This window comes from Bombina bombina, chromosome 1 (genome assembly GCF_027579735.1).
Source record: "Bombina bombina isolate aBomBom1 chromosome 1, aBomBom1.pri, whole genome shotgun sequence".
In the NCBI taxonomy this organism is placed as follows: domain Eukaryota; kingdom Metazoa; phylum Chordata; class Amphibia; order Anura; family Bombinatoridae; genus Bombina; species Bombina bombina.
Genome location: NC_069499.1, coordinates 1,399,120,144 through 1,399,142,960, shown reverse-complemented (window position 1 = coordinate 1,399,142,960; position 22,817 = coordinate 1,399,120,144). Strand labels below are relative to the sequence as shown.

Genomic DNA, 22,817 nt, shown 5'->3' with positions numbered 1-22,817 from the left:
ATATTTTGTAGCTATAACCATTTGAGCTTAGTCTTATCCAATATAAAGTTGATATACATGTTATGAATTATTCTCATCAAATTAATATAGCTGTAACCATTTGGGCTACGTTTCATCCAATTGAATGTAGTTGTAACCAGTAGAAGCTAGTCTCATACAAATGAATGTACCTGTAACCATCTGGTACAGTATCAGACAAATATACCTTGTTGGAAGCATTCAGGAATTAGGTCTCTACTAGCTATGACTCACTAGCAATGAGTAGCACAATGGAACTTGGGTTACTTATTGTATTTCAGATCAGATAAGGAAAGAGCATGATTAGTTTGAAGGCCGGCACATATAACTAAACGAAAATGAGGATACAAATTATATGTGCCAATAAATACTGTACTGGATGGCTTTCAAATGTATTCGTATCAAAATTTTTATTATTAAAATAATTAAAAACACATCTTATGGCTTCCAGACAAATGTGCTGCTAACTTGTGCTACCTTTTATGTTTTTTATTACAATAATATTTAATTACAATTTCTAATTAACATTACTTACATCTGAAACATTCACCACACCGATATGAGGTCTTGATAGGTCAATGTCAAACTTATCCTCCCAGTATGGAATCAACTAAAAAAAGTGGGAGGGAAAATAGAGTGATTTTTAGTTGAATGTTCACATTCACCCTCCTACATCAACCTATGATGTTTTAATTAAACACTCAAAAGCAAATCTGTGCCACTAATTTGTCTGTCGTTCAATACTTGACCTTATTATGCAATTCGGCAAAGATATTCCAGTCTTTAAACTACATTGTTTTGCATGCCAAAACAATGAAATGCACTTTATGCAGCTATTACTAGAGATCTGTGCTATTTACATTGTTAGAATAGAAAATAACACACGTGATCTTTTGTGTAAGCAGTACACAATGTCCTTGAGTGATAAAACAAAGAATAAAAACATTAACAATCTGTGTTAGTTCTGTCATTTTACTAAGGCTTTGTTCATGCATTTTCAATGCTTCAGGCCATTAATATAAAAAATTTATAAAACTTAAATATGCATTGAAACTACTGTGGGCCACTGCAAATGCATTACTCTCAGCATTGCTATTTGAGTTTGATACTGATTTATAAAAAAAAATATTTTCAATATCTGTTGTGATCAATTTTGTGAGGCCGTATAATTGTTCCCTATATCTAAAGAATATTTTAGGTTACGATTCTTTATTGCTAGTTACTAAAATGTACATATCACAAATGTAGTAAATTGGTCCCAGAATTAAGAATGAGCAGAGAAACAAGAAAACAAAATAGATTATTCAAAAAAGACCCCTCCCAAAAAACAACCTTTTTGAGTTATTTGTAATTAACATTTCAGTTAATCTGATATTGGGCCAAATTACAAGTGGAACACTACATAAAGTTTTCACTCATGTGCACATAAATATACACACATATACACATACATACACACACATATATATATATATATATATATATATACATACATTCACATATATTCCAATTGGTATTCATTTCTGCACTCACTGGACTTATAAACAAAGAGTTCTTTATTCAAGTGATGTTTCGGAGCTCACTAGCCCCTTCCTCGGACCAAGGAAGGGGCTGGTGAGCTCCAAAACGTCACTTGAATAAAGAACTCTTTGTTTATAAGTCCAGTGAGTGCCGAATTGAATAAGAATTGGAATTCATTATTGTTTCCTGATACCCTGGCTGATGTAAATGAAGGTAAGAGTGCAAATCCTCCTAACTCTGAAACTATATATTTTCTTTTTCTTTTCTTTTTTTGAGTCCTTTCTAGTCAAACAGTTTGCAATATACCATATCACTTTTAACAATCTTAAAACCTTCTGTAGTTAACGCCCTTTAAAATGGACTTGTAATATCGAAGTTACCTGCTAATAGTAGCGCGGTCAAGCAATATTGGTTGTTGTGCGTGCTATCATTAGAGCACCCATTGTGTATGTTCAATGTCCAAGCCTTTATTAATATTAAAATGTGTAAGTTACATAAAATATAAATGGGTGTTTTGGTGTGGATAAATCTATTACAATTGAGATAGCATAAAAACATTAATGTTGATGGGAACTCTGTCCTGTAGTTACATGAGTTGATGGACATTTTGGGTTTGCAAGATTTGGCTCTTCTTAAAAACAACTTTAGATGTGTGAAGGGTGTATTGAGCATATTGTATCTATTATATTTATCTCACTGTTATTGAGGTGTTCATGTGTTTATGAGACCCTCTCTAAATTAATTGTATAGTTTATATTAAATGGTGATCGCTTATCTATATTGTACTTTCAATGTATAACAATCAGGTAAAAGTGTAGGCTCAGCCAAATGAATTAGGTACCTTACCATAACAAATAATGTTGTGATTGAGGAATCAGTTAATGGGACATATAACACAACATTTTTCTTTCATGTTTCAGATAAGAAAAGTAATTTTAAAAACCCTTCCCATTTATTATCAATTTTGCTCCATTCTCTTTGGTATCCTATGTGGAAGGAACAGCCATTTATTACTGGGAGCTAGCTGAACACATTAGGTTAGCCAAAGACAAAAAGGCATATGCGTGCCACCAACAATCAGCAGCTAGATCCCGGTAGTGGATTGCTGCTCCTTAGCCTACCTAGGTATGCTTTTTAACAAAGGATACCAAAATAATTAAGCAAAGTTAATAATAGATGGAAGTTGCAAAGTTTTTTATATGCGCTATTTAAATCATGAAAGAAATGTTTTGGATTTCATTTCCCATTAAGTTTGACAAATAATGTAAAAATTATCATATAATGACCACTTAATCCTTTGAGAAAACTAAAGTATTCTGGGTACTAACACAATGTACAGACAGTTCTTACCAGTGGGAAGTCCTCTGGGTCAATCCAAATGATGCTGAGGTCAGGGTTATCTGTATTGTCCTCTGCAACTTCTTTAACAAGCTCCAGGAATTCATAACCATCTGTTATAAGATGGTAGAATGGTTAAAAATAACATACTATGAGCAACATTATTGTCAATTTCCTATAGTGTACCATAGCAGATGAAAAACACTAAAAAGCATTAAATCATTTTCAATAATCGTAAAAATTACAGAGAGTAGCTGGACCACCTAATCTACTGTATTCCCTAAAGTTGTCTTTAATTTTATTTTTGTTTCTATATTTTAGATTCAGATATTCCAATAACTGTCACGGCTAGGCTTTCTTTTTTAATGTAAAAAATCTTTACTATTTTGAGAGTGTCTTATTTCTACCGCATTTTTCTTCAGAACATTTTCACTCTTGTTCTCTTCAGAACACGTGCTATTGCCCTGGGGCTCTTTTCAGCTCATACAATATATATAACCACATTGCTCTATGGTGTAATTTAAATGAACACTTTTATTGTATGTTATTAGTAGGTAAAATTAAAAAGTACATGTAAAAAAGACACCTTTTCTCAGACATTAATGCTGAGCTCATTACTAGCTTCTGTTTTTTTACTATGTGTTTATTCATGTAAACAAACTTCATGGTATGGCTGTGCTTTCTGAACTACAGAACCCCAGAGTTCTATTTCAAAGATACAATTACAGAGATTGTGATAACCTTCTTAAATATTTTAAAGAAAAATATTTATGACCAGAGCTGTAAAGATATCACTCTAGTTTACCAGTCAGGGAATAATACTAGTCTATTAAATGTTAAAAATAGGGCAAAAGCCCTAAATATTTGTGACTTTGAAAATACATATTTAAAATAAAAATAAAGTAATATGACTATGTAAATAAAAATGTAACCTCTCTGTATTTGTGGCTTCTTATTATAAATTATTTATGAAAAATATAGGTGACCTGAATTGTTTTTATTTCTTTATTTTCTATAAAGATAAATGCACAAGAGCAAACTCATATGAAAATGAAAATAGAGACTATTTAGTACCAGGGTCATCCTCTTCTGCAAAGGCAACAATGTGGATTCCATTCAAGTCATCCTCCTGTTTAATATAGCAAAGAACAGAGTATTTAGGACATGACAAATCTTTTGTTCTGCATCAGCACACAGAGTACATACTGCAATGAGGTCTATATTTTTGTAGACAAAATTGAAAAAAGAAGTAATGGTATTAATAATAAAAAGCAGCACTAGAATTATTACTTAAAGGGACATTAAACACTAAGTAAATGCTAAAAAAGAATGATGCATTCAAAGAAAAGATTAGTCTGAGAATAACATGTAGATGTAGTTTTAAAAGTTGCATTAGCTGTTTAAATATTGACAAAATAAGTGTAAAGTTTTAGTGTCTATAAAACAATGGGAGCTGCCATGTTGTAACTTAGGTTGCCTTCTCTGCTGTGGCCAATTAGGGACAGTTATAAATAGGTCACTAGAGTATGCAGCCAATGGCTGTGTGGAATATAACAGTGTTCTGCACTTCCATTTCTAACAGGAACTGAAAAGCTAACAATTTATGAATGAAATTACAGGGAAAGGGGACAAAATATACAATGAAAGTATATTGTAGACTTCTTTTTATACATATGATTTTCCATTTTATATTACAATCTCAACATGTTTAATGTCCCTTTAAAGAGACAATGGGGTCTGTTCATCACGGTAAAAGTAAACCATCTATCAATCAATTTAAGCAAAGTCAAGCAAAATGGTTATTTTTGGGTAAATCCTAATAGTTAGCTATTATGTAGATGAATGTTGGTTGGAAAGTAATCCATTGTTACTGACTTAAATATCCAAACTTGGTAAACATCATTTTTTTAAAGAAATAGGCAAATTGCTATTAGAATCAGAATAAGTCACTGGTTTTCAAACCTGTCCTCTCAGGCCTCCCCTACAGGCCACATTTTGAGTAGGGATGGGCGACTGTGTTTATATTCTAATTCGAATGTTAGAACAAATGTTATTGTAGAAATTCGATTTATATAATAGAATGTTGATAAGAACGAATATTCTTAAAAATTCGATTTTCGAATGTTATTTACAGTTTTCGAATGTCACATTTGAATTCGAATGTCACATTCGAATTCGAATGTCACTTTCAAATTCGAATATTACATTTATAAAACACAATTGTAGACTAGAAACACTATTTCAAATTTGAATGTCAAATTTGAATCGAATATCACATTCGAATATTACATTTATAAAACACAGTATTAGACTAGAAATACTATTTCGAATTCGAATGTCACATTCGAATCGAATATCACATTTAATAAACACAGTTGTAAATTAGAATGTTATTCACAGTTTTCGAATGTCACATTTGAATTCGAATGTCACATTCGAATTCGAATGTCACTTTCAAATTAGAATATTACATTTATAAAACACAATTGTAGACTAGAAACACTATTTCAAATTTGAATGTCAAATTCAAATCGAATATCACATTCGAATATTACATTTAAAACACAGTATTAGACTAGAAATACTATTTCAAATTCCAATGTCACATTCAAATTTGAATATTACATTTCGAAATTGAATGAATACATAGCTGAACATTCTATTATTCAAAAGAATATTTTCAAATTTTATTGAAAATTTTGAAAACGAAAATTCGAAATTAGAATGTTAGAATGTTATATAAACATTCGAAATTCGATTTGAACGAACAAATGTATCAAAATTTGTTTTAAATTTTGAATTTTTAGAAACATTCGCCCTTCCCTAATTTTGAGGAAATCTGAACAAGAGCACAAGTGAAATAATTAGCTGATTAGTAAACATGGTTATTTTACCTGCTCTCTCCCAAGGTAATCCTGAAAACCTGGCCTGTTGGAGAGGCCTGAGGACAGGTTTGAAAACCAGTGGAGTAAGTCCATAAATAACTGACTGTAATTTGAGTTCTTATACCCAGCTGATTTTAGCACTAAAGGTGGGTATTTCAAGTTACATACCCTGCACCTTCTAATGTGCCATATTTATGGCTTAAAAATCTAGTTATATCAAGTTTCAGGTGTAACATTTTTTATTTTTGTTTAAATTTACACTTAATATAAATATATATTTTTTCAAAAATCTTTTAAAATATAAAAAATATATTTTAAACACAATTAACCTGTCCTTTTTAGTAAGATTTTTTTTTTAAAAAAAAAACATAGAACAAGGTCAGTTTCAAAAAAGTCAAATGATCTTTCTTTGTTTCCATTGCAAGGTCACTTAAAAAAGTCAGTTAAAGTCCCATAAATTCAAAGTCGGTTTCAAATTTTTAACAAATGCTCACTTTGGAGAATAGCTTGTATTTTAAACAAATTGATTCACAAGTATAAATGACTTTTTCCAGGAAGCATTTTTTGGAGTAACTGAATTAAGCCCAAAGTATTCTTATATTCCCCATTCAAAGTCAGTTTATTGTTTAAATGTGCAGCATTTCGGTTGACATTGCAAAAAATAAATAATACTTTTTATAACTTCAGTTAAAATAAATAGTTAGAGACATTTTTATTGTTTCAAGTCTCTTTGCTTTTCCCAGTTCTTGCATGTTGTCCTTTTATTTATAACAGTGGGAATCTTTCTTCTCTACTCTGCTTGAGAGCTCACAGCAGACAATGTTAAATACAGTCAACTAATAGGCCAGCGATATATCTTAGACCAGGAAAATAAATGCTATTTCTGGAGAAGCTTTAGATTTACTTTTTTATCTTAACAGAATAGTCATGTTAACCTGAAATAAAAGTATTTAAAAATAACACATGCTATTTCATTAAAGGGACAGTTTACACCTTAGTCATATTAAAGTCTTACCTTAGATTTAGATGCAAATAGCCCCCCTGCACCCATTTCTATATTATGAAGCAGGAATGGTAAAAAAATAAGTTATTTTAAAATAAATATTGTTTCTGGCCACTTTAAAATGGTGGCCAATCTCCGCCCACTGATGACATCACGATCTGGGCTGCATGTGCATATGGCATTCAATCACAAAAGGCTCACTAGTTGGATTCAACAGACTGTGAATGCTATTTAGCAGAGTGCCTAGATTCAGCGCCGATCGTGATGTCATCAGCAGGTGGAGCTTGGCAGCAATTTCAAAGTGGCCAGAAAAAATATTAATTTCAAAATAACTTTTTTAACGTTCCTGCTGCATGATATAGAGAGGGGTGCAGTAGGCTATTTGCAGTTTAATCTAAGGTAAGACTTTAAGATGACTAAGATGAAGAAAACTAAGGAAATTTGATAATAGATGTAAATTGGAAAGTTGTTTAACATATGCTCTATCTGAATCATGAAAGAACATTTTTGAGTATTAAGTTAATTAAGTCCCTTTAAGGGGAGATAAAATCCCAACATTTTCTTCAGAGCATATCTTTTAAAACAACATTCCAATTTATTTCTATTATCAGATTTCCTTCATTTTCTTAGTATCCTTTATTGAAGGTGCAGCAATTCACTACTCAGAGCTAGCTGAACACATCAGGTAAACCAATGACAAAAGGCATATATGTGCAGCCACCAATCAGCAGCTAGCTCGCAGAAGTTTGTTGCTGCTCCTGAGCCTACCCAGGTAAGCTTTTCAACAAAGGATACCAAGAGGAACAAAGCAAATTCATTAATAGAAGTAAATTGGAAAGTTGTTTAAAATGGCTCGGTCTGAATCATGAAAGAAAAATTTGGAGTTTTATGTCCCTTTAAATCAGTAAAAAAAAAAATAGCAGCACATATTGTCAAATAAATAAAATAATAGTCTTTATTTAGTGGGTATGTACTATATTTTCTTTAGAATCATTATTTTAAGCTAACAGGCAGACCAATCACTTTTATGTCACTGTCAACAAAGAAGTTGTAATTACTTTTATTTTTAGTGTATCAAATAGGTAGTTAACAATAGTGATGATCAGCCTCTTCTGTGTCTCTCGTTTCTATGTATATTATTTTATATAGCCTATAAAAAAATGAAAAGATGCGTGAGCCTCAGTGAATAGGCTTTATAGAACTGCATAAACACTGGAAAACTGCAGTTGCTAATAATATATCTGTCTAATATTAATGACTGATTAATTAAAACAATAAGGATGATTTAACTTAAAATAATATAGCTTTTTTTTTTCTAGATAAACCACAAACAATAATATTTTACATACAGGGCTACTCTATAATGAAAAACCGTGTTGTTCTTTATTTAAACAGAATAATGTTAATTTACAACACTCGGTAGTGAGTATGAGCAGCAAGTATCATGGGAATTTCCAGAGAATGATCATTATAAATAATAATTAGATATACACACATCTTTTAGAATACATCTCTAGTGGCTGAGTACAGAGCAAACTCAAGTGGTTTAAATGAGTTTGGACAAAGCAAAACAAACCTAGTGTTGAGTCTCTAACTTCTGAAGACTGTACGACAGGGACTAGGAAACAAACAGCTATTTGGTCCATTTAATTCTTTAGCAACTAAGTATCAAGTTACCATAGAAACATGTAATTGAGAACTCTGTGATATCCTTTCAGTTTGGTTACCAAGGACTGCCATACCCCCTCCTGTGGTTTCTTGCTGCCTTAGTGTTCCCACTATTAATTATGATATTGCAGCAAAGTTTGTTTTTTTAGTGTTCTGATCAAAATAATATATTTTCATCTCATGTCCATAAAAACCTGAAAGTTGCCAATATTTATTATTATTATTATTATTATTATTATTATTATTATTATTATTATTATTATTTTAAGGATTACTCTGCTGGACCCCAAGTGGGTTTGTCAAAGAGTGAGGTTTCTTATTTAATGTTAGCATCTGATTTGCTAACTTACAATTGAGAATGGAAATACGAATAACACTTACACCACCCCTATGGCTAGTATTGGTTTTAGAGAGGTTAAGGTTTTCAGATGTCTTTTTATAGATCATCTTTAAAGATAAAAATTGCCTATAAATCTGGATTATTAACTATAGACTAATTCAGTCATCTTTACATATAGAGGCCTATTTATCAAGCCGTCAACCGCAAATATGCTGGAATTCCGCAGCGTAATTGTGGAGAGCTTGATTCCCCTTAGTTATCAAAGCCTACAGACCAGCAAAAGTTGAAATTTGTGACGTAACATATGATCCGTCGGTCTCAGTCCGACACAGATCGATGCTTACGTCACTACAGATGTTCCGAATGCAAATTCGGCACTATCTGACAACTTTTGTTAGTTAACAAATATACCTACCAGGTACGCTCGCCACTATTCCGGCCCAGCATACCTGGTTTTCAATCCGCCCCCCTGGAGGCGTCGGATGCCATAATAATCAATGGGAGTCTGAAAGCAGCGAAAGCTTATGTTCGCTGCTGCCCGATATCCCATTGATTCCTATGGGAGAATAAAAGTTATGTTCACACCTAACACCCTAACATGTACCCCGAGTCTAAACACCTCTAATCTGCCGCCCCCTACACCACAGCCACCTACATTATACTTATTAACCCCTAATCTGCCGCTCCCGCCACCGCCGCCACCTACATAAAGTTATTAACCCCTATCCCGCCGCTCCCAGGGCCCACTGCAACTAAATAAATGTATTAACCCCTAAAACACCAGCCCCCCACATCGCCATAAACTAAATTAAACTATTAACCCCTAAACCTAACAACCCGCTAACTATATCTTAAATATTAACTCAACCTTATCTTATTATAAATTTAAACTTATCTTTAGATTTAAATTAAACTATATTAAACTATATTAAACTATATTAAATTAATAATTAACCTACCCTTACTATTATACTAAAATTACATTAAACTATAATAAACTAATAATTAATCTACCCTAACTGTAATACTAAAATTACAATAAGCTACAAATTAAATTAACATTGGGGCATCTGTAAATGTCCCAAAAAAGCAAGGGATAACAAAACACACGAAAAGTTATTTTGAAACAATCCAATTTCTTTATTTAACTGTCCCACTTCACATTCAGTGTTTAATCTGTTCCTCCGGGCCGCAGTAGTTAGAGGAACTTCTTACAATTTAAAATACAAATTCAAAACAAAAGCAGTACATAAAGCTATCAAAAAATCTCAATCCCTATGCATATGTATGCAGACTAAAGAAATACAAGACTATAGGATAACATATGTAAAAATCATGCACACAATGTCTAAATACAAGACACTACTAAATTATCCTAAAATGTCAGACTCACAGCATACCATATTGAAAATCAACAAGAACAACTTAACAGTCCATTTTACCACTGTTTAGTGTATATATGAAAGCCATATACTGAAAATACACAGCATGTGTCGGTAGATAATAGACCGCAACAGGATCTGCTGCACACTAGGTCAAAAAACCGATCCACAACTTGTATAATTTTAAGACAGTACTTATCTTCCAAAGTATAGTTGCGATGGTGCTTTTCCTTGCTGATCCGTGATTCCTCTGCGTGTGACGTAATCCCCAATGGGGGTGGTCAACTCGTCACTGCAACTCCAATTGGTTCCTAGTACCTGAATCTGTATCCATTGGTCCAGGAGAAACCAAATGAGAATAGACCAACCGCAACTCTGTATCTCCTTGTCAGGACACCCACGATGGGTATCAAGCTTTCTTGTTGACAAGTGAAAGTACTTGGGAAATAAAGCACCGCTTTTTATAAGCTGTCCTCAGGCTCCAAAAGTCGATTCCTAAAATCAGTTCACAGATACAACATCCATGCGCTATTGTTTCAGCGCAGATTCACAACTCCCAGGCTTGTTCTGTTTTGAATTTGTATTTTAAATTGTAAGAAGTTCCTCTAACTACTGCGGCCCGGAGGAACAGATTAAACACTGAATGTGAAGTGGGACAGTTAAATAAAGAAATTGGATTGTTTCAAAATAACTTTTCATGTGCTTTTTTATCCCTTGCTTTTTTGGGACATTTACAGATGCCCCAATGTTTGTCTATCTTTTTTGTTGTTTAAATTTATTATTCAAGGGTAGCACCGAATACTAAATATACAGCAATATTTTCTACTCTCTCTATTTTTTAAATTTCTTTGTACAAATTAAATTAACTATATTATATATTTAAAAACCTAACCCTACTCAAATAATTTAATTCTACAATAAAAAATTACAAAGTTTCAAAAAACTAAAAACTAAGTTACAAAAAATAACAAACGCAATCACAGAGATTATGAGTTTTGCGGTAACAGGGGTGCGTTGCTAACGAGCATTTTTTTTTCAACGCTCCCATAAGACAACGCTGGTATTACAGGTTTTTTTTAAACCCGGCATTAGCCGCAAAAAGGTGAGCATAGAGCAAAATTTAGCTCCACATCTCACCTCAATACCAGCATTGCTTACGGTAGCGGTGAGCTGGAAAAACGTGCTCGTGCACGATTTCCCCATAGGAATCAATGGGGCAGATCGGGCTGAAAAAAACCTGACACCTGCAAAAGAGCAGCGTTCAGCTTCTAACGCAGCCCCATTGATTCCTATGGGGAAATACTTTTTATGTCTACGCCTAACACCCTAACATGAACCCTGAGTCTAAACACCCATAATCTTACACTTATTAACCCCTAATCTGCTGCCCCCGACATCGTCGCCACCTACATTATATTATTAACCCCTAATCTGCCGCTCCGGACACTGCCGCCACCTACATTATACTTATGAACCCCTAATCTGATGCCCCAAACATCGCTGAACCGTACATTATATTTATTAACCCCTAATCTGCCCCCCCAACGTCGTCGCAACCTACCTACAATTATTAACCCCTAATCTGCCGCCCCCATCGTCGCCGCTACTATATTAAATTTATTAACCCCTAAACCTAAGTCTAACCCTAACCCTAACAACTCCTAACTTAAATATAATTTAAATAAATGTAAAGAAAATAACTACAATTAAATAAATTAATCCTATTTAAAACTAAATACTTACCGATAAAATAAACCCTAAGCTAGCTACAATATAACTAATAGTTACATTGTAGCTAGTTTAGGGTTTATTTTTATTTTACAGGCAACTTTGTATTTATTTTAACTAGGTAGAATAGTTACTAAATTGTTATTAACTATTTAATAACTTCCTAGTTAAAATAAAGACAAATATGCCTGTAAAATAAAACCTAACTTTAATTACAATTACACCGAACACTACACTATCATTAAATTAATTACCTAAACTAACTACAATTAAATACAATTAAATTAAATAAACTAAAGTACAAAAACAAACAAACACTAAATTACAGAAAATAAAAAAATATTACAAGAATTTTAAACTAACTACACCTAATCTAATCCCCCTAATAAAATAAAAAAGTCCCCCAAAATAATAAAATTCCCTACCCTATATTAAATTACAAATAGCCCTTAAAAGGGCTTTTTGCGGGGCATTGCCCCAAAGTAATCAGCTCTTTTACCTGTAAAAAAAAGTACAATACCTCCCCCAACATTAAAACCCACCACCCACACACCCAACCCTACTCTAAAACCCACTCAATCCCCCCTTAATAAAACCTAACACTACCCCCTTGAAGATCACCCTACCTTGAGCCGTCTTCTCCCAGCTGGGCACAAGTGGTCCTCCAGAGGGGCAGAAGTCTTCATCCAATCCGGGCAGAAGAGGACCTCCAGATGAGCAGAAGTCTTCATCCAGGCGGCATCTTCTATCTTCATCCATCCGGAGCGGAGCGGGTCCATCTTGAAGCCAGCCGACGCGGAGCATCCTCTTCTTCCTCTTCTTCCGACAACTCCCGACGAATGAAGGTTCCTTTAAATGACGTCATCTATCAGCCAATCGGAATTAAGGTAGAAAAAATCCTATTGGCTGATCCAATCAGCCAATAGAATCGAGCTTGCATTCTATTGGCTGATTGGAACAGCCAATAGAATGCAAGCTCAATCCTATTGGCTGATTGGATCAGTCAATAGGATTGAACTTCAATCCTATTGGCTGATTGCATCAGCCAATAGGATTTTTTCTACCTTAATTCCGATTCGCTGATAGAATCAGCCAATTGGAATTGAAGGGATGCCATCTTGGATGACGTCATTTAAAGGAATCTTCATTCGTCGGGAGTTGTTGGAAGAGGATGCTCTACGTCGGCTGGCTTCAAGATGGACCCGCTCCGGATGGATGAAGATAGAAGATGCCGCCTGGATGAAGACTGCTCGTCTGGATGTCCTCTTCTGCCCGGAGCGGATGAAGACTTCTGCCCCTCTGGAGGACCACTTTTGCCCGGCTGGGTGAAGAAGGCTCAAGGTAGGGTTATCTTCAAGGGGGTAGTGTTAGGTTTTATTAAGGGGGGATTGGGTGGGTTTTAGAGTAGGGTTGGGTGTGTGGGTGGTGGGAATGCCCTGCAAAAAGCCCTTTTAAGGGCTATTTGTAATTTAGTATAGGGTAGAGAATTTTATTATTTTGGGGGGCTTTTTTATTTTATTAGGGGGATTGTAATTAGTTTAAAATTCTTGTAATTATTTTTTTATTTTCTGTAATTTAGTGGAGGGTTTTTTGTACTTTAGTTTATTTAATTTAATTGTATTTAATTGTAGTTAGTTTAGGTAATTAATTTAATGATAGTGTAGTGTTAGGTGTAATTGTAATTTAGGTTAGGATTTATTTTACAGGTATATTTGTATTTATTTTAACTAGGAAGTTATTAAATAGTTAATAACTATTTAATAACTATTGTACCTAGTTAAAATAAATACAAAGTTTCCTGTAAAATAAAAATAAACCATAAGATAGATACAAATGTAACTATTCGTTATATTGTAGCTATCTTATGGTTTATTTTACAGGTAAGTATTTAGTTTTAAATAGGAATAATTCATTTAATTGTAATAATTTAATTTCGATTTATTTAAATTATATTTAAGTTAGGAGGGGTGTTAGACTTAGGTTTAGACTTAGGTTTAGGGGTTAATAAATTTAATATAGTAGCGGTGACATTGGGGGCGGCAGATTAGGGGTTAATAAATGTAGGTAGGTGTCGGCGATGTTAGGGACGGCAGATTAGGGGTTAATAAAATGTAACTAGTGTTTGCGAGGCAGCAGTGCGTCGGTTTAGGGGTTAATATATTTATTAAAGTGGTGGCGATGTCCGGTCAGCAGATTAGGGGTTAAAAAATTTATTTAAGTGTTTCCGATGTGGGGGGGGGCTCGGTTTAGGGGTTAATAGGTAGTTTATGGGTGTTAGTGTACTTTTTAGCACTTTAGTCAAGAGTTTTATGTTACGGCGTTAGCCCATAAAGCACTTAACTACTGACTTTTAAATGCGGTAGGAGTCTTGACAGGAGAGGGTCTACCGCTCACTTCTTCCAAGACTCGTAATACCGGCGTTAGGCAAATCCCATTAAAAAGATAGGATACGCAATTTACGTAAGGGGATTTGTGGTAAGCTCGAATCGCGGAAGAAAAGTGAGCGGTACACCTGTACCTGCCAGACTCGTAATACCAGCGGGTGTTAAAAAGCAGCGTTGGGACCTCTCAATGCTGCTTTTTAAGGCTAACGCAAGACTCGTAATCTAGCAGTAAGTTACAAAAAAAATAAACACTAAGTTACACAAAATAAAAAATAAATGATCAAATATTTAAACTTATTACACCTAATCTAAGAGCCCTATGAAAATAAAAAAGCCCCCCAAAATAAAAAAACCCCATAGCCTACAATAAACTACAAATAGCCCTTAAAAGGGCCTTTTGCGGGGCATTGCCCCAGAAAAAATCAGCTCTTTTACCTGTAAATAAAAAATACAAACAACCCCCCAACAGTACAACCCACCACCCACACAACCAACTCCCCCAAATAAAAACCTAACTAAAAAAACCTAAGCTCCCCATTGCCCTGAAAAGGGCATTTGGATGGGCATTGCCCTTAAAAGGGCATTTAGCTCTATTGCAGGCCAAACCCTAATCTAAAACTAAAACCCACCCAATAAACTCTTAAAAAAATCCTAACACTAACCCCTGAAGATCCACTTACAGTTTTGAAGATGCGACATCCATCCTCCAAGAAGCCGGCAGAAGTCTTCATCCAAGCGGCCGAAGTCTTCATCCAAGCCTCCATCTTCCAGACATCCGACACGGAGCATCCTCTTCTTACGACGTCTTCTTCCCGAATGAAGGTTCCTTTAAATTATGTCATCCAAGATGGCGTCCCTTAGATTCCAATTGGCTGATAGAATTCTATCAGCCAATCGGAATTAAGGTTGAAAAAATCCTATTGGCTGTTGCAATCAGCCAATAGGATTGATCTTTCTTCCTATTGGCTGATCCAATCAGCCAATAGGATTGAGCTTGGATTCTATTGGCTGATTGGAATAGCCAATAGAATGTGAGCTCAATCCTATTGGCTGATTATATCAGCCAATAGGATGAAAGCTCAATCCTATTGGCTGATTGCAACAGCTAATAGGATTTTTTTAACCTTAATTCCGATTGGCTGATAGAATTCTATCAGCCAATCGGAATCTAAGGGACGCCATCTTGGATGACATCATTTAAAGGAACCTTCATTTCGGAAAGAAGACGTTGTAAGAAGAGGATGCTCCGCGTTGGATGTCTGGAAGATGGAGCCACTCCGCGCCGGATGGATGAAGATAGAAGATGCCGTCTGGGTGAAGACCTCTGCGGGCTTGGATGATGACTTCTGCCGGCTTCTTGGGGGATGGATGTCGCATCTTCAAAACTGTAAGTGGATCTTCAGGGGTTAGTGTTAGGATTTTTTAAGGGTTTATTGGGTGGGTTTTAGTTTTAGATTAGGGTTTGGGCTGCAATAGAGCTAAATGCCCTTTAAGGGCTATTTGTAGTTTATTGTAGGTTAGGTTTTTTTTTGTTTGTTTTTTTGGGGGGGGGGTTATGTTCATAGGGCTCTTAGATTAGGTGTAATTAATTTAAATCTTTGACAATTTCTTTTTTATTTTGTGTAACTTAGTGTTTAATTTTTTTTGTAACTTAGTGTTTGTTATTTTTTGTAACTTAGTTGTTAGTTTTTTGTAACTTTGTAATTTTTAATTGTAGAATTAAATTATTTGAGTAGGGTTAGGTTTTTAAATAAATATATAATATAGTTAATTTAATTTGTAGCTTATATTAATTTTAGTATAATTGTTAGGGTAGATTAATTATTAGTTTAATATAGTTTAATTTAATTGTAGGATAATAGTTAGGGTAGGTTCATTAGTAGTTTAATATAGTTTAATTTAATTATAAAGGTAAGTCTAAATTTATTATAAGATAGGGATGAGTTAATATTTAACATAAAGTTAGCGGGTTGTTAGGTTTAGGGGCTAATAGGTTAATTTAGTTTATGGCGATGTGGGGGCTGGCGGTTTAGGGGTTAATAACTTTATTTAGTTGCAGTGTCTCCGGGAGCGGCGGGATAGGGGTTAATAACATAATGTAGGTGGCGGTGGTGTAGGGGGCAGCAGATTAGGGGTTAATAACATAATGTAGGGGCAGAAGATTAGGGGTTAATAACAAAATGTAGGTGGCGGTGGGCTCCGGGAGCGGCGGAATAGGGGTTAATACGTTTATTAGAGTGGCGTGGGCTCCAGGAGCAGCAGGATAGGGGTTAATAACTTTATCTAGTTGCGGCGGGGTCCAGGAGCGGCGGGATAGGGGTTAAACAGTGGCGGTGTTTAGTGACAGTATACAAATAAAGCTGTGAAAAAGCCGAATAGCAGCGAGATCGATGACTGTTAGTTAACAACAGTCCGCTGCTCATCACCCTGTACTTGGTGAGCGGCTTTTTGACAGATTTTTTGTTAAATATAAAGAGCGTATTCAGGTCCGTGGCCGCAATGTTAGATGATGTCAGGTGAGCGTATTGGTGCCGGTGAATGCAGCACAGTTAATGGCTTGATAAGTAGGCCTCAATGCCTCTATTTTCTAAAATAAGTCACAAACAGCATTATAAGTATGTCTAGTAATATTTGGGTTTCTTGGCAAACAGATCATTTATTAGCCAACTCCTAATATATAAACCATGTAGATAATCTCTTTACTGGACAAACAAGTAAGAAACTGTACATTAGTAGTGATAATATACCCACATATTTAAATATTTATACTTTTTTAGGTTATTGGATTTAGTTTAATAAAAGTACATCATTTAGATTTTCTCCTTTTCTAACAATATCCAGCAGGTAAGCAACCTGTGTTTTGGTAACCAACAGCTACGTAGCCTTTATCCTTGTACCCAGTAGCTAAGCTGTCTCTGTGCTGGTTATTAACAGTAGACTCTAAGGCACTTCATAGGTACATTTTCATGACACAACACTGCTACTCTAATAAAGACTTTTTTGTCCCATCTCATTTGGTTTTTATATATTTTCAGTCTAAAAAGTGTCTGAAAGAGAAACATAATAGGTTCCAGGTATGCAAAAGATCTACAAGATGTAAGTGGAATCTTTATATCAATATTTGGGTAGCTTCTTTTCCACTTGAAATACTTACCAATACTTATCTTTTCTGGAAACTATTAATAATAATTAATAATACTTATAAGTGGCATACACAATATTTTTTCAATTTAGTTGAGCTTAACAGTCATAAAATTAGACTTACCCAGGTTTCATACATACTGTCTGGCTTGAGTTTCCTCAGTGTTGGTCTGTAAAATATAAGTGAGTTGTAAATTTACCAGAAGTGGCCTGACTTATATTGGTGGAAACAGCAAGATTGGATTTACAAATAGTTCTAATTTTAATTGTGCATCTCATTGATAGATTTAAATTCAAACTCATTAGGATTTCAAACTGTAGTATATTGTCTTCCAGCTCTAACTAATGTAGGACTATGTACGGTATGCTGGTAAATTTATATTTGCTTGCACAGCCAAATGAATTGAAGTGATTGTCCCTTTTATCCAGTGTGGACCAAAACTCCAGTAAAGTTTTAATCATAAATGTCTTGTTAGTTTCAATTTAGATACTGTTTAATCTTTATTCATATAAAATAATATTTTTCTGCACTTCAGCATCATAAAAACATTGAGTACAATCCTCTATCAGCATCACTAAATTATGTGTCTGGGAGATCTATTCTAAATGTAAACTTGGCAAACAAGATTAACCCCTCACAGAACTGCAAAGCAAATAGTGCTTGAAGTTCCTAAACTTCAACCTGAAACTCACCAATCTCTGCTAGTATGTAGTGCTCTCCTAATAATTCCATTTTAAACCCCAGAAAACACATATCCTCTAATTTACCCAAAAAACATCTCTACTCTACTTTCCCCCCATCCACTCACTTTTGAGAACGTAAGGAGTCACAAAAAAATCCCCTTGAATGATAATAATTGTCCAGAAATGGTTCTGGAACTCTTTCTGCTAGATTACGAGTTCTGCGTTAGCCTTAAAAAGCAGTGTTAAGGGGTCCTAACGCTGCTTTTTAACGCCTGCTGGTATTACGAGTATGGCAGGTACAGGTGTACCGCTCACTTTTCTTCCGCGACTTTTGGCTACCGCAAATCCCCTTACGTCAATTGCGTATCCTATCTTTTTAATGGGATTTGCCAAACACTGGTATTACAAGTCTTGAAGAAAGTGAGCGGTACAGCCTCTACCTCCAAGACTCCTACCGCATTTAAAAGTCAGTAGTTAAAGGGACAGTAAACCATAAAAATAATGTTATATAATTCTGCACATAGTGCAGAATTATATAACATTATATTAGCCAAACATTTATAAAACATAATATACCCTATTAATTTTTTTAAAAAAACGCTGTTTTACAGACCCGCTCTCTGTACCCTGCTGAGCGGGTCTGTTATATTTACTCAGCACATCGGGCCAGCTGCATAGACTAAGTGCAGCTCGCTCCTGCTCTGTCAGACAGCAGGAGCGAGCTGCACTTAGTGCTATGGCGCGGTCGGGCCGGGCTGTGACTATACAGCTTGCCCAATGAGCTGAGTAAATATAACAGACCCGCTCAGCAGAGTACAAAGAGCGGGTCTGTAAAACAGCGTTTTTTTTTAAAAAATGAATAGGGTATATTATGTTTTATAAATGTTTGGCTAATATAATGTTATATAATTCTGCAATATGTGCAGAATTATATAACATTATTTTTAAAGTTTACTGACACTTTAAGAGTTTTATGGGCTAACGCCGGAACATAAAGCTCTTAACTACAGTGCTACAAAGTATACTAACACCCATAAACTACCTATGAACCCCTAAACCGAGGCCCCCCCACATCGCAAACACTATAATACAATTATTTAACCCCTAATTTGCCGACTGGACATCGCCGCCACCTACATTATACCTATGAACCCCTAATCTGCTGCCCCTAACATCGCCGACACCTACATTATATTTATTAACCCCTAATCTGCCCCCCCCCAACGTCGCCACCACCTACCTACACTTATTGACCCCTAATCTGCCGACCGGACATCGCCGCCACTATAATAAATGTATTAACCCTTAAACCGCCGCAATACCGCCTCGCAAACACTATAATACATTTTATTAACCCCTAATCTTCCGCACCCAATGTTGCCGCTACTATAATAAAGTTATTAACCGTTAAACCTAAGTCTAACCCTAACACCCACCTAACTTAAATATAATTTAAATAAAACGAAATAAAATTACTATAATTAAATAAATTAATTCTATTTAAAACTAAATATTTACCTATAAAATAAACCCTAATATAGCTACAATATAACTAATAGTTACATTCTAGCTATTTTAGGATTTATATTTTTTTACAGGCAACTTTGTATTTATTTTAACCAGGTACAATAGCTATTAAATAGTTAATAACTATTTAATAGCTACCTAGTTAAAATAATTACAAAATTACCTGTAAAATAAATCCTAACCTAAGTTACAAATAGACCTAACACTACACTATCAATAAATTAATTAAATAAATTAATTAACTACAATTATCTAAACTAAAATACAATTAAATAAACTAAACTATAGTACAAAAAAAACCAAACACTAACTTACAAAAAATAAAAAAATATTACAAGAATTTTACCAGCCCTTAAAAGGGCTTTTTGCTGGGCATTGCCCCAAAGTAATCAGCTCTTTTACCTGTAAAAAAAATACAACATTAAAACCCACCACCCACACACCCCTACTCTAAAATCCACCCGATCCCCCCTTAAAAAAAACCTAACACTAACCCCCTGAAGATCACCCTACCTTGAGCTGTGTTCACCCAGCCGGGCCGAATTCTTCATCCAATCCGGGCGATGTGGTCCTCCATCCGGCAGAAGTCTTCATCCAAGTGGGGCAGAAGAGGTCCTCCATCCGGCAGAAGTCTTCATCCATCCGCGGCTCCATCTTCAAAACCTCTGACGCGAAACATCCTCCTTGGCCGACGGACTAACGACGAATGAAGGTTCCTTTAAATTACATCATCCAAGATGGCATCCCTCGAATTCCGATTGGCTGATAGGATTCTATCAGCCAATCGGAATTAAGGTAGGAAAAATCCGATTGGTTGATTTAATCAGCCAATCGGATTGAAGTTCAATCCGATTGGCTGATTGGATCAGCCAATAGAATGCGAGGTCAATTCTATTGGCTGATCCAATCAGCCAATCGGATTGAACTTCAATCCGATTGGCTGATTTAATCAGCCAATCGGATTTTTCCTACCTTAATTCCGATTGGCTGATAGAATCCTATCAGCCAATCGGAATTCGAGGGATGCCATCTTGGATGACGTCATTTAAAGGAACCTTCATTTGTCGTTAGTCGTCGGCCGAGGAGGATGTTCCGCGTCGGAGGTCTTGAAGATGGAGCCGCGGATGGATGAAGACTTCTGCTAGATGGAGGACCTCTTCTGCCCCGCTTGGATGAAGACTTCTGCCGGATGGAGGACCACATCGCCTGGATTGGATGAAGAATTTGGCCCGGCTGGGTGAACACGGCTCAAGGTAGGGTGATCTTCAGGGGGTTAGTGTTAGGTTTTTTTAAGGGGGGATCGGGTGGGTTTTAGAGTAGGGGTGTGTGGGTGGTGGGTTTTAATTTGGGGGGGTCTTATATTTTTTTTTACAGGTAAAAGAGCTGATTATTTTGGGGCAATTCCCCGCAAAAAGCCATTTTAAGGGCTGGTAAAAGAGCTGATTACTTTTGTAATTTAGTATAGGGTAGGGAATTTTATTATTTTGGGGCACGTTTTTGTTTTATTAGGGGGCTTAGATTAGGTGTAATTAGATTCTTGTAATATTTTTTTATTTTTTGTAATTTAGTATTTTTTTTTTTGTACTATAGTTTAGTTTATTTAATTGTATTTTAGTTTAGATAATTGTAGTTAATTTATTTTATTAATTTATTGATAGTGTTAGGTGTATTTGTAATTTAGGTTAGGATTTATTTTACACGTAATTTTGTAATTATTTTAACTAGGTAGCTATTAAATAGTTATTAACTATTTAATAGCTATTGTACCTAGTTAAAATAAATACAAAGTTGCCTGTAAAATAAATATAAATCCTAAAATAGCTACAATGTAACTATTAGTTATATTGTAGCTATATTAGGGTTTATTTTATAGGTAAGTATTTAGTTTTAAATAGGATTAATTTATTTAATTATAGTAATTTTATTTCGTTTTATTTAAATTATATTTAAGTTAGGAGGGTGTTAGGGTTAGGGTTAGACTTAGGTTTAGGGGTTAATAACTTTATTATAGTAGCGGCAACGTTGGGGGCAGCAGATTAGGGGTTAATAATTGTAGGTAGGTGGTGGCGGCGACGTTGGGGGGGCAGATTAGGGGTTAATACAATTTATTATAGTGTTTGCGAGGCAGGATTGCGGCGGTTTAGGGGTTAATACATTTATTATAGTGGCGGCGATGTCCGGTCGGCAGATTAGGGCTTAATAAGTGTAGGTAGGTGGAGGCGACGTTGTGGGGGGCAGATTAGGGGTTAATAAATATAATATAGGTGTCGGCGATGTTAGGGGCAGCAGATTAGGGGTTCATAGGTATAATGTAGGTGGCGGCGGTGTCTGGAGCGGCAGATTAGGGGTTAATAGTATAATGCAGGTGGCGACGATGTTGGGGGCGGCAGATTAGAGATTAATAAGTGTAAGGTTAGGGGTGTTTAGACTCGGGGTCCATGTTAGGGTGTTAGATGTAGATTTAGAAAGTGTTTTCCCATAGGAAACAATGGGGCTGCGTTAGGAGCTGAACGCTGCTTTTTTGCAGGTGTTAGTTTTTTTTTCAGCCACCTCAGGCCCATTGTATCCTATGGGGAAATCGTGCACAAGCACGTTTTAGCCAGCTTACCGCTACCGTAAGCAACGCTGGTATTACAGGTAGAACTGGAGCTAAATTTGCTCAACGCTCACTTTTCTGAGGCTAACGCAGCCATTCAGAAAACTTGTAATACCAGCGTTGTTTAAAGTAAGCGCTGGGAAAAAAAAGGCTTGTTAGCCCCGCAAGTTTTTACCGACAAAACTTGTAATCTAGGCGTTTATTTGTGAGTTCTGGAGAGTTTCTCTTGCCATGAATATTATTTTAAAATTCATTAGCTATGTTGTTTTGTACTTTGCTCAATAATTTGAAATAACTGATAAATAATTAGTGGGTGTGAGTACTGTTTTTACAACCTTTTGTCTACAGAGATTCTGGAAGCACATCTATATGTTGTGCAATCTCGCTAATCATGGAACAGTATAAAAGTGCAGTGGGGGAAGGAAAAAGAATATGGAAAGAAAAACAACAATAATAATGTATTTGCTCTATGCTCAGCATCAAGGCCTCGCTGTCATGGCAACCAAAGCCTCAGAACTGCCAATATTTAAAGTGTATATATGAAGCTTGGCTTTCATCAAGCATGCTTAGAGATAGGAAAAGGTCTCTTTGTTTTTTATTAA

The 22,817-nt window shown here is 35.2% G+C and overlaps 1 protein-coding gene across 1 annotated transcript in view; it reads right to left on the bottom strand.

Moving 5' to 3' along the window:
* CASQ1 (calsequestrin 1) overlaps window positions 1-22,817 on the bottom strand; it is a 138,375-nt gene that overhangs the window by 3,436 nt on the left and 112,122 nt on the right. The window contains exons 7-10 of the mRNA XM_053705056.1: window positions 17,533-17,578; window positions 3,952-4,006; window positions 2,890-2,990; window positions 554-628 (exon numbers count right to left, since the gene is read on the bottom strand). Of these exons, the coding sequence (XP_053561031.1) occupies window positions 554-628; window positions 2,890-2,990; window positions 3,952-4,006; window positions 17,533-17,578 (277 nt within the window). The remainder of the gene's footprint in view (window positions 1-553; window positions 629-2,889; window positions 2,991-3,951; window positions 4,007-17,532; window positions 17,579-22,817) is intronic.